At 64.6% G+C, this 12,068-nt stretch overlaps 1 protein-coding gene across 1 annotated transcript; it reads right to left on the bottom strand.

Moving 5' to 3' along the window:
- Positions 1–247: 247 nt before the first annotated feature.
- On the bottom strand, positions 248–844 carry DIRAS1 (DIRAS family GTPase 1). Its single transcript, XM_054398653.1, has one exon. It carries the CDS (start codon positions 842–844, stop codon positions 248–250), a length of 597 nt encoding a protein of 198 aa, XP_054254628.1.
- Positions 845–12,068: the final 11,224 nt, after the last annotated feature.

The following is a 12,068-nucleotide window of genomic DNA, read 5'->3' as shown; positions in this document are numbered from 1 at the left end:
ACAGCCCACGCCGCCAAGCTGTCCCCGCACAGTCACAGTGATGGCAGAGGGTGGGGACGAGGGGACCGTGGTCCAACCGCGGTGGGGCCTGGAGTGGGGGCTGGGGGTGGGGAGGAGGGTCGGAGGGAGAGAAAGGCTGACCGGAGGTGGGGTGCGGGCCAGTCCCGGCGGCGAGGGGGGGGGGGGGGGGGATGGGAGGGTGGTGTTGAGGGGGCGGGGAGGGGAGGGGGCTGCAGGGAGGGGACTTCTACATGATGCTGCACTTCCCCTTGATTTTGTCTGTCCTCTTCTGCTTGCTGGAGCGCTTGCCGTCGATGGTGAGGCTGACGTTCCTCCTCTTCTCCAGGTTGAGCAGCTCCTGGAAGAGCTCCTTGACGTTGTAGTTCATCTTGGCCGAGGTCTCCATGAAGGCGCACTTCCACTCCTTGGCCAGCGCCTCCCCTTCCCGGCTCTCCACCTCCCGCTGCGTCTCGTCGCACTTGTTGCCCACCAGCATGATGGGGATGCTCTCCACGCTGCCCTTCAGCTGCACGATCTGCTGGTAGATCGGCTTCAGCTCCTCCAGCGACTGCTTGCTGGTCACCGAGAAGACCAGGATGAAAGCGTGGCCCTTGGAGATGGAGAGGCGCTGCATGGCCGGGAACTGGTGGCTGCCGGTGGTGTCGGTGATCTGCAAGGTGCAGACGCTCTTGTCGCAGCTGATCACCTGCCGGTAGGTGTCCTCGATGGTGGGGATGTAGGTGTCCCTGAAGGTCCCCTTGACGAAGCGCAGCACCAGCGAGCTCTTGCCCACGCCGCCCGCCCCGAACACCACCACCCTGTAGTCGTTGCTCTGCTCTGGCATCGTTGCCCGCCGGCGCTCGCTGCTGCTCGCTGCTGCCTGCCGCTGCTCGCCGCCGCTCGCCGCCGCTGAGGCCACTGCGGGGGACAGGGGCACAGCGCGGGGAGAGGGGGAGAGAGGTCAGGGCGCCCCGAGTCGGGGGAGTCGGCGTGGAGAAGGGTTTGGGGTGGAGCAGGGTTGGGGATCAAACAAGTTTGGGGATGGAGCAGAGTTGGGGATGGAGCAGAGTTGGGGATGGAGAAGGGTTGGGGATGGAGCAGAGTTGGGGATGGAGAAGGGTTGGGGATGGAGAAGGGTTGGGGATGGAGCAGGGCTGGGGATGGAGAAGGGTTGGGGATGGAGCAGGGCTGGGGATGGAGCAGGGCTGGGGATGGAGCAGGGCTGGGGATGGAGCAGAGTTGGGGATGGAGCAGAGTTGGGGATGGAGAAGGGTTTGGGATGGAGCAGGACTGGGGATGGAGCAGAGTTGAGGATGGAGCAGGGTTGGGGGTGGAGCAGGGTTGGGGGTGGAGCAGGGCTGGGGATGGAGCAGAGTTGGGGATGGAGAAGGGTTTGGGATGGAGCAGGACTGGGGATGGAGCAGGGCTGGGGATGGAGCAGAGTTGGGGATGGAGCAGAGTTGGGGATGGAGCAGAGTTGGGGATGGAGAAGGGTTGGGGATGGAGCAGGGCTGGGGATGGAGCAGAGTTGGGGATGGAGAAGGGTTTGGGATGGAGCAGGACTGGGGATGGAGCAGGGCTGGGGATGGAGCAGAGTTGGGGATGGAGAAGGGTTGGGGATGGAGAAGGGTTGGGGATGGAGCAGGGCTGGGGATGGAGCAGAGTTGGGGATGGAGCAGGGTTTGGGATGGAGCAGAGTTGGGGATGGAGCAGAGTTGGGGATGGAGCAGAGTTGGGGATGGAGAAGGGTTGGGGATGGAGCAGGGCTGGGGATGGAGCAGAGTTGGGGATGGAGAAGGGTTTGGGATGGAGCAGGACTGGGGATGGAGCAGGGCTGGGGATGGAGCAGAGTTGGGGATGGAGCAGAGTTGGGGATGGAGAAGGGTTTGGGATGGAGCAGGACTGGGGATGGAGCAGAGTTGGGGATGGAGCAGGGTTGGGGATGGAGCAGGGTTGGGGATGGAGCAGGGTTTGGGATGGAGCAGGGTTGGTGATGGAGCAGGGTTGGGGATGGAGCAGGGCTGGGGATGGAGAAGGGTTGGGGATGGAGCAGGGCTGGGGATGGAGCAGGGTTGGGGATGGAGCAGGACTGGGGATGGAGCAGGGTTGGGGATGGAGCAGGACTGGGGATGGAGCAAGGTTGGGGATGGAGCAGGGTTTGGGATGGAGCAGGACTGGGGATGGAGCAGGGTTGGGGATGGAGCAGGGTTGGGGATGGAGCAGGGCTGGGGATGGAGCTGGGTTGGGGATGGAGCAGGACTGGGGATGGAGCAGGGTTGGGGATGGAGCAGGGCTGGGGATGGAGCAGGACTGGGGATGGAGCAGGGTTGGGGATGGAGCAGGGCTGGGGATGGAGCAGGGTTGGGGATGGAGCAGGGTTGGGGATGGAGCAGGACTGGGGATGGAGCAAGGTTGGGGATGGAGCAGGGTTTGGGATGGAGCAGGACTGGGGATGGAGCAGGGCTGGGGATGGAGCAGGGCTGGGGATGGAGCAGGGTTGGGGATGGAGCTGGGTTGGGGATGGAGCAGGGCTGGGGATGGAGCAGGACTGGGGATGGAGCAAGGTTGGGGATGGAGCAGGACTGGGGATGGAGCAGGGTTGGGGATGGAGCAGAGTTGGGGATGGAGCAGGGTTGGGGATGGAGCAGAGTTGGGGATGGAGCATGGTTGGGGATGGAGCAGGGCTGGGGATGGAGCAGGGCTGGGGATGGAGCAGGGCTGGGGATGGAGCAGAGTTGGGGATGGAGCAGGGCTGGGGATGGAGCAGGACTGGGGATGGAGCTGGGTTGGGGATGGAGCAGGACTGGGGATGGAGCAGGGCTGGGGATGGAGCAGGGTTGGGGATGGAGAAGGGCTGGGGATGGAGCAGGGCTGGGGATGGAGCAGGACTGGGGATGGAGCAGGGTTGGGGATGGAGCAGGACTGGGGATGGAGCTGGGTTGGGGATGGAGCAGGACTGGGGATGGAGCAGGGCTGGGGATGGAGCAGGGTTGGGGATGGAGCTGGGTTGGGGATGGAGCAGGGTTGGGGATGGAGCAGGACTGGGGATGGAGCAGGGTTGGGGATGGAGCTGGGTTGGGGATGGAGCAGGACTGGGGATGGAGCAGGGCTGGGGATGGAGCAGGGTTTGGGGTCAAGCAGGGTTTGGGGATCAAACAGGGTTGGGGATAAAACAGGGTCTGGGATCAAACAAGTTTGGAGATCAAACAGGATTTGGGATCAAACAGGATTTGGGATCAAACAGAGTTTGGGATCAAACAGGATTGGGGATCAAACAGAGCTTGGGATCAAAGGGGTCTGAGGATCAAACAGGGACTGGGATCAAACAGGTCTGGGAATCAAACAGGGTTTGGGATCAAACAGGTCTGGGAATCAAACAGGGGTTGGGATCAGACAGGGTCTAGGATCAAACAAGTCTGGGGATCAAACAGGGTTTGGGATCAAACAGGTCTGGGATCAGAGTTTGGGATCAAAGAGGTCTGGGGATTGTCCAGATGTTGGGAGGTCACACCAGGAGTGGGGGCTTCAGAACAGAGCAGGCTTTGGGATCAACCAGGTTTGGGATCAACCAGGTTTGGGATCAACCAGGTTTGGGATCAAACAGGCTTTGGGAGATCACGCCGGGAGCAAGGGGGTTGGGTTGGAGCAAGCTTTGGGATGTCACACCAGGAGCAGGAGCTTTGGGCTGGGTCAGGCTTTGGGATCAAGCAGGCTTTGGGCTGGGGCAGGCTTTGGGATGGGCCAGGCCTTGGGATGAGGCAGGTGTTGGGATGGGGTAGGCTTTGGGATCAAGCAGGCTTTGGGATGAGGCAGGTGTTGGGATGGAGCAGGCTTTGGGATGAGGCAGGTGTTGGGATGGAGCAGGCTTTGGGATCAAGCAGGCTTTGGGATGAGGCAGGCTTTGGGATGAGGCAGGTGTTGGGATGAGGCAGGCTTTGGGATGAAGCAGGCTTTGGGATGAGGCAGGCTTTGGGATGAAGCAGGCTTTGGGATGAAGCAGGCTTTGGGATGAGGCAGGTGTTGGGATGGGGTAGGCTTTGGGATCAAGCAGGCTTTGGGATGAGGCAGGTGTTGGGATGGAGCAGGCTTTGGGATGAGGCAGGTGTTGGGATGGAGCAGGCTTTGGGATCAAGCAGGCTTTGGGATGAGACAGGCTTTGGGATGAGGCAGGTGTTGGGATGAGGCAGGCTTTGGGATCAAGCAGGCTTTGGGATCAAGCCGGCTTTGGGATGAGGCAGGTGTTGGGATGGAGCAGGCTTTGGGATCGAGCAGGCTTTGGGATGAGGCAGGTGTTGGGATGGAGCAGGCTTTGGGATCAAGCAGGCTTTGGGATGAGGCAGGCTTTGGGATGGAGCAGGCTTTGGGATCAAGCAGGCTTTGGGATGAGGCAGGTGTTGGGATGGAGCAGGCTCTGGGATGAGGCAGGCTCTGGGCTGGGGCAGGCTCTGGGCTGGGCCAGCTGAGAGCAGGGCACCCCCAACCCCCACCCCCTCCCCGACCCCCCCCTGCTCCACCCAACCCACCCTGGGGGGTGCTGCCAGCCCCCTCCTGCCCTTGGGATGCCCTTGCCAGGGGGCTGGGCCCTGGTGGCACTGCCGCCCTGGCTGCCCGCCCCGGGGTCTGCCAGCCGCTGCTATTTCTGCCAGCCGCCCGCTGTGCCCATATGGCCCAGCCACAGCCACCAGCAGGGCAGCTGCAGCCAAGGCTGCCATGCTGGGGGGAGGGGAGGGGGGCACACTGGGCACCCGCAGGACCCCCCAGAGTACCCCCACCCCGGGGCAGCAGCGGCAGCCCTGGGGGGCAGCTGCCAGCCTGGCGAGGAGCTGGTGGCACCCAGAGCCCCCCCAGACCAGGCTCGGCCGTGTGTGGCTGCTGGGTACAGAGGGTCCATGGCACACACAGACCTTGGCACCTGCCACGCTGCCCTGCCACTCTGTGGCACCCCTGCACTGTGCTCTGCCACTCTGTGCCACCCTGCGTTGTGCCCTGCCATCCTGTGCCACCCCTGCACTGTGCCCTGCCATCCTGTGCCACCCCTGCACTGTGCTCTGTCACCCTGGGCCACCACCAGACCCCTCACGCTGTGCCCTGCCACCTTGTGCCACCCCATGCCACCCTGCATCGTGCCCTGCCACCCTGAGCTGTACCTTCCCACCCTGTGCCACTCCCTGCCACCCCCCTGCCCTCCCCCATGCCCCCCCCTGCCATCCTTCTTCTCCACTCCTACCCCAGAGGATGCAGTGGGGACTGGAGGGACTTGGGCACTGGGGGAGCAGGTGGCACAGCTGTGGGCTTGTGGCCTGTGGGCTTGGAGACTTCCATGGCCACCCTCAGGCTGCCAAACCTCAGTGCCCACCGGGCAGGGTCCCTGCTTGTGCCTCCCATTGAGAGGTGCAGCCCCTGGGGCATCCTGGGCACAACAGAGGGCACCCTGGGCACAGCAAAGGCCATCCTGGGCACAGCAAAAGGCACCCTGGGCACAGTTAAAGGCACCCTGGGCATAGAAAAGGGCATCCTGGGCACAGCAGAAGGCACCCTGGGCACAGCAAAAGGCACCCTGGGCATAGCAAAAGGCACCCTGGGCACAGCAGAAGGCACCCTGGGCACAGCAAAGGCCATTCTGGGCACAGCAAAAGGCACCCTGGGCACAGCTAAAGGTACCCTGGGCACAGCAAAATCCACCCTGGGCACAGCTAAAGGCCACCCTGGATACACCAAAGGCCACCCTGGGCACAGCTAAAGGCACCCTGGGCACAGCAAAAGCCACCCTGGGCACAGCAGCTCCCCCATACCCGGGCACCTCCAGGGGGACCAATCTCTTCCCCTGGCCTTTGTGCCCCCTCCCTGTGGCACAGGGGGGGTCTGGGTCCCCCCAAACAGCCCCCACGCCCTGGCATGTCCCCAGGAGGGAGAGCCAAGGGCTTGGCAGCTGGGGATGGAGCCCAACCACCATGGCCTTGGGCACCTTCAGAGCTGGTGCCAACGTGGGGTCACCTGGCATGGGGCAGGAAAAATGCCCCTTGCCCACCCCCCCTTACCCCCATGCTGGAAGTGCCACCCCGGGAGGGGAGATGGAGCAGAGGCTGTGGCTGAGGACATCAAAGCTCAGCTGGGGCTGGGGCTGGCCCTGCCTGTCCCACCTGCCCCCCTTGTGGGCATGGTGGGGGGCACTGGGGGCACTGGGCTTGGGCTGGATGGAGCCTTCGTGGCACCCCCTGACCTGTGCCCAGCAGCCCTCCCAAGGCCACAGAGTGGCTGTGGGTCCTGACCACGACCTGCCCTGGGCTCCTGGGGATGGTGCCAGCTGGGCTGGGGTGGGCACAGGCTGGCAGGGATCTGCACCACCCCACCCCCCACCCCCCCACCCCCCACCAGCATCCTCCCACTCAGAACCTCAGCGCTGGGGGGAAACAAACAAGAACCATGGGGAGGGGTCTGGGGGTGGGACAGGAGGGCAGGGGCAGGGGCAGGGTGGGGATGGAGGTGGTGGGACAGGAGGGACAGGGTGGGCAGGATGGTGATGGAGTAGGGGCAGGAAGGAGGTGGTGGAAGTGCTGGAGCAGGATGGAGATGGTGGACAGAAGGGGCAGGGTGGAGATGGAGGGGCAGGAGAAGGGGCGGGATGGAGGTGAAGGGGTGGGAGAAGAGGTAGGATGGAGATGGAGGGGTGGGAGAAGAGGTAGGATGGAGGTGGAGGGGCAGGATGGAGGTGAAGGGGCAGGATGGAGATGAAGAGGTGGGAGAAGGGGCAGGATGCATGAGAAGGGGCAGGATAGAGGTGGAGGGGTGGGAGAAGGGGCAGGATGGAGATGGAGGGGCAGGAAAAGGGGCAGGATGGAGATGAAGGGGTGGGAGAAGGGGCAGGATGGAGATGGAGCAGCAGGATGGAGGGATGGAGGTACTGGGGCAGGATGGAGATGGAGGGGTAGGAGAAGGAGAAAGCAAAGGGACCAGATGGAGATGAAGGAGCAAAGGCATGGAGAGGATGGAGAGATGGAGGAGCAGGATGAAAGGATGGAGGGGCAGGGGGGAAGGATGGAGGGGGAGGATGGAGGGATGAAGGAGCAGGATGGAGATGGAAGGGCAGGGGAAGGATGGAGGAGCAGGGGAGAAGGATGGAGGGGGAGGATGGAGGGATGAAGGAACAGGATGGAGATGGAGGGGCAGGGGCAGGACGGGTGGCAGAGGGGGCAGGAGGGGAGGCGGAAGGGGCAGGATGCCGAACAGGAGCAGGCAGCAGGCTCCCACCGCCCCGGGCCGGGGTCCCGGCGTCGTTCCTCGGCCGTGCCCTGTCCTTTACCTCCCCCTCCCCGGTTCCTCCCTTCTCCCCTCCGGTGGTGGCCGCCCCGTGCCCGCCGGCCCCGGCCCCCCGGCGCGCCGGTCGCATTGCGGTGCTCGCCGCCTCACCGTGTCCTGCCCGGGATCCGCCCTTGGCTGCGGGCTGCGCGGCGGCCTCAGCGCATGGCCCGGCCCGGGGCGGTCCCGGTGCGGCGGCTCCGGTGCGGCGGGGCTCGGCTAGATGCGGTGGGAGTCGGCGCTGCTCGATACGACTCGGTAGGGTTCGGCAGGGCTCGGTAGAGCTCGGCTCGGCACGGCTCGGTGCGGTGCGGCCGCCGCAGAGCCGATCCCGCCCCGCCGCCGGCCCCGCCCGCCGCGCCCGCCCCGCCCGGGGCCACCGGACCCAGCCCCGAACGGCTCCGGGACCGGGAGAGCGGCGGGGACCGGCGGGAAACAGAGGGACAGGGACAGACGGACAGGGGTGGGGACAAGCGAACGAGGATGGGGACGAGGAGAGAGGGACAGGGATGGGAACAGATGGACAGGGATAAAGGGACAGGGATAGACGGACTGGGGATGCAGGGACAGACGGACAGGGATATTAACGGACAGGGGTGGGGACAAGTGGACGAGGATGGGGACGGGGACAGACGGACAGGGACGGGGACAGATGGACAGGGATAAACGGACAGGCGGACAGGGGACAGAGAGGGTGAGAACAGACGGACCAGGGATAAACAGCCAGGGACAGACAGACAGAGGGACAGGGAGCCAGGAACACGTTGGGGATGTGAATGCACAGCCAGGGACACACGGACAGGGCTGGAGACAGACGGACATGGGCAGGGTTGGGGACAGGGACACACATGTGGGCCGTGGATACAGAGCCCAGGACACAGCTGGGGACAGAGACCCCCGGATGGGGACAGGGGACACAGGAACAGCAGGGCAGGACAGAGGGATGCTGATCCCCCCGAGCTGGCAGCGCCAGGCTGGCCCTGTGGCAGTTGGGGGTGGCCTGGGCAGCAAGGTTGGGCCTAGGGACACAGCTGGTGGCACTGCCACCACGCCACCAGCACAGCACTGGCAGCTCCTGCGTGGTGGCACCGCAGGGTTTGGGTCACTCACTGCAGCGTCCCTGTGGCAGAGTGGGGTCAGGACCGCCCCCAGATCCCCCTGGTTGGGGGCAGAGCTGCTCCTGGCAGGGCCACAACCCCCCTGGGAGACTCGGGTGGCACCTGGGGGGTGACCATGGGGCCAGCTGAGCAGGACTGGGACCTGAGCAGCTCAAGCTCTGACCATCCTCAGTGCCTCCAGCTCCTGCTCGGGAGGGGGGGGGGGGGTGTGTCCTCCAGCCCCCCCAGGACTGGCACCAGTCTGTGGACTGGCGCCAACTCTGTGACCCACTGGGGGTCCTCAGGTGGCACTTGGGGGGTGACCATGGGACCCCCAGCCCAGTCTCTGTTTGGGGGACCCTCCAGCCCTGCAGGGACTGGAACTGGAGCAGCTTCATGGTCTGGGGTCAAGGTCTGCCCACCCCGAGTGGACTCAGTTCTTGCCTGGGGGGGTCCTCCAGCCCTTCCAAGAGCAATGCTCTGTGCCCCACCACCATCATGGGGGGAGGGGGCTGGAGCTCGAGGTGACCACAGAGCTGAGGCTGGGGGGGTGGGGGTGATTGGAAGCTCCCTCTCAAGTTTTGGGGGGGGGGGGGTCTGCTGGTGCCGGGGTCAGCGAGCAGGGGCTGCCTGGCTCCTCCTCTGCCTCCCCAGCAGCAGCAGCAGCAATTAAAATCCGCAGCCTCTATTAATAGCCCCGGGCAGAGGCCGTGGTGGCACCCACGCGGCTGTCACCACGTCCCCAGGAGGAGGGCAACGAGGTGGGGGAGGGGGGAGGGGACGACGGCCACGCTGCTGTCCCCCGACGAGGGGAACCAAGACCTTTAGTGCAGGGGGGGAGGGGAGCACCCTTCCTCCCCAGAGCTTGGGACGAGGCACTGGGCAGCAGCAGCTGACAGCCAAGCCCTAGGGCCAGGCAGGGGTCCCACGGTGCCAGACACCCCCAAATCCCCGCAACCCACCCCCCGTGGAACGATCTGCTGGGGGGGGGGGTGGGAACGACGACACCTTCCTTCCCCAGAGCTTGGGAGTAGGCACTGGGCACCAGCAGCCAAAAGCCAAACCCTAGGGCCAGGCAGGGGTCCCACGGTGCCAAGCACCCCGAAATCCCCACGGCCCACCCCCCGTGGAGCGATCTGCTGGGGATGGGGGCGGGGGGGGGCGACGACACCTTTCACCCCAGAGCTTGGGACGAGGCACTGGGCAGCAGCAGCTGACAGCCAAGCCCTAGTGCCAGGCAGGGGTCCCACGGTGCCAAGCACCCCCAAATCCCCGCAGCCCACGTCCCGTGGAGCGATCTGCCGGGGATGGCCGGGGAGGGGTCGGGGGTCACCTTTCCTCCCCAGAGCTTGGGACGAGGCACTGGGCAGCAGCAGCAGGAGCAGCTCTCATCCTGACAGCCAAACCCTAGTGCCAGGCAGGGGTCCCACGGCGCCAGGCAGGCGTCCCACGGTGCCAAGCACCCCCAAATCCCCGCAGCCCACCCCCCGTGGAGCGATCTGCTGGGGATGGGGTCGGGACGGGGGGGACACGCCACACACTTTTCCTCCCCAGAGCTTAGGACCAGGCACTGGGCACCAGGAGCATCTCTCATCCTGACAGCCAAACCCTAGTGCCAGGCAGGGGTCCCACGGTGCCAGGCACCCCCAAATCCCCGCAGCCCACCCCCCGTGGAGCGATCTGCTGGGGGAAAAGGGGGGGGGGGAGGGAGGTTACTACGGGGTGGAGGGTGATGAATGAGAGCTGCTCAGCGTTTGTCACCGCAGCTCCTCCTCCCTCCCATTCAGTCCCCAGCTCCCCGCCAAGCCTTACGCAACGGGGAGGCTGCACACGCAGGGCTGAATCACGCCGCGGACGCGGGTGGGGGGGGCAAAAAATGGGGGGGACACACACACACAAACACGCGTGACAGGGAGGAGTTTCCCTCTCCCTTCCCCCCTCCCTCCCCCATGTTTCGGGGGCGTCCCCCTGGTGGCCCCACGCTGTCACCCGTGTCCCTCACCCCCCACCCCCGGTCCACTTGGTGGGGTTTGGGTCCTTTGGGGAGGTTTTGACCCATTTTTTTTGGGGGGGGGCGGGGGGGGGAAGGGTAACGCGGATCATTTTTAGGGGGGTTGCCCCATTTTCGGGGGGATTTGGCCCATTTTGGGGGGGATTTGGCCCATTTTGGGAGAGATTTGGCTCGTTTTAGGGGGGGGTTGCCCCATTTTGGGGAGGATTTGGCCTATTTGGGGACAGTTTGCCTCATTTTAGGGGGGGTTACCCCATTTTGGGGGGGAGCTGCCCCATTTTGGGGGGGATTTAGCCCATTTTAGGGGGGAGCTGCCCCATTTTGGGGGGATTTGACCCATTTTTTGGGGGGAAATTTGGCTCATTTAGGAGGGTTAACCCATTGGGGGGGGTTACCCCATTTTAGGGGAGGATTGGGCTCATTTGGGGGGGATTTGGCCCATTTTAGGGGTGGATTTGGCTCATTTTGGGACAGTTTGCCTCATTTTAGGGGGGGTTGCCCCATTTTAGGGGGGGGTGGCCCCTTTTTGGGGAGGGCTTTAGCCATTTTGGGGGGGGTTAGCCATTTTGGGGGGGGTTGGTCCATTCTGGGGGGGGTAGCCCTTTTTTGGGGGGGGTCGGCCCATTTTAGGATGGTTTAGCCCTTTTGGTGGGGGTTAGCTCTTTCTTTTGGGGGGGTTGGTCCATTTTGGGGGGGTTTAGCCCTTTTTGGGGATGTGCTCACGTGGTGCTCCGCGTGAGCCGGCGCTGAGCTGCCGCTGGAGCAGTCGTGGGGGAGGGGGGATGGGGGTGGGCTCCAAACCAAGCAGCGAGGCAGAGGGGAGCAGGTTGGAGCCTTTAGTGGGAGCAGCAGCTGGGGTTGGTTCTTCTCGACTCCTAAGCCCCCTCCCAGGAGTGCTGGGCTCGGCCCCCCACAGGTCAGCAACCCTCCCTTCCCCCCTCCCCCGGTGCCACCCCAGGGTGGGTGGAAGAGAGGTGACAGCACCTTGCGACCCCCCCCTCCCCCCACCCCCCCGAGCCAGCCCTGAGCCCAGACTCCACCAGGAGGGGAAGAGGAGGAGGAAGCTGGGGGCTCCCCGGGCGTTGTCACACTGCCCACAGGGGAAGGGGGGTCCTGATCCTCGCCCCCCCCCACCTCCCCCCCAAGGGGATCCCTGCCTCCGAATGGATCCCAAGGGATCCTTTGGGAGCTGGGTAAGGAATCTCTTGGCATCGACAGATGCTCTTGGCTTCAGAACATCAGCCCCTGGGCTGCAGGTAGGGACAGGGAAGGGAGGAAAGGGAGGAGAGGAAAGGGAGGGAGGAGAGGGAGGAGAGGAAAGGGAGGGAGGGGAGGAGAGGAAAGGGAGGGAGGGGAGGAGAGGAAAGGGAGGGAGGGAGGGGAGGGGAGGGAGGGGAGGAGAGGAGAGGAGAGGAGAGGAGAGGAGAGGAGAGGAGAGGAGAGGAGAGGAGAGGAGAGGAGAGGAGAGGAGAGGAGAGGAGAGGAGAGGAGAGGAGAGGAGAGGAGAGGAGAGGAGAGGAGAGGAGAGGAGAGGAGAGGGAGAGGAGAGGAGAGGAGAGGAGAGGAGAGGAGAGGAGGGAGAGGAGAGGAGAGGAGAGGAGAGGAGAGGAGAGGAGAGGAGAGGAGAGGAGAGGGAGGGAGGGGAGGAGAGGGAGGGAGGGAGG

Source organism: Indicator indicator, unplaced genomic scaffold, assembly GCF_027791375.1.
Source record: "Indicator indicator isolate 239-I01 unplaced genomic scaffold, UM_Iind_1.1 iindUn_scaffold_74, whole genome shotgun sequence".
Classification (NCBI taxonomy): Eukaryota; Metazoa; Chordata; class Aves; order Piciformes; family Indicatoridae; genus Indicator; species Indicator indicator.
Note: the sequence above shows the minus strand (reverse complement) of the source record. Positions and strands in the feature narration are given on the sequence as shown.

Bases quoted from the DNA above. Each gene is read 5' to 3' on its own strand.
- DIRAS1 (XM_054398653.1), bottom strand. From the start codon at position 844: ATGCCAGAGCAGAGCAACGACTACAGGGTGGTGGTGTTCGGGGCGGGC.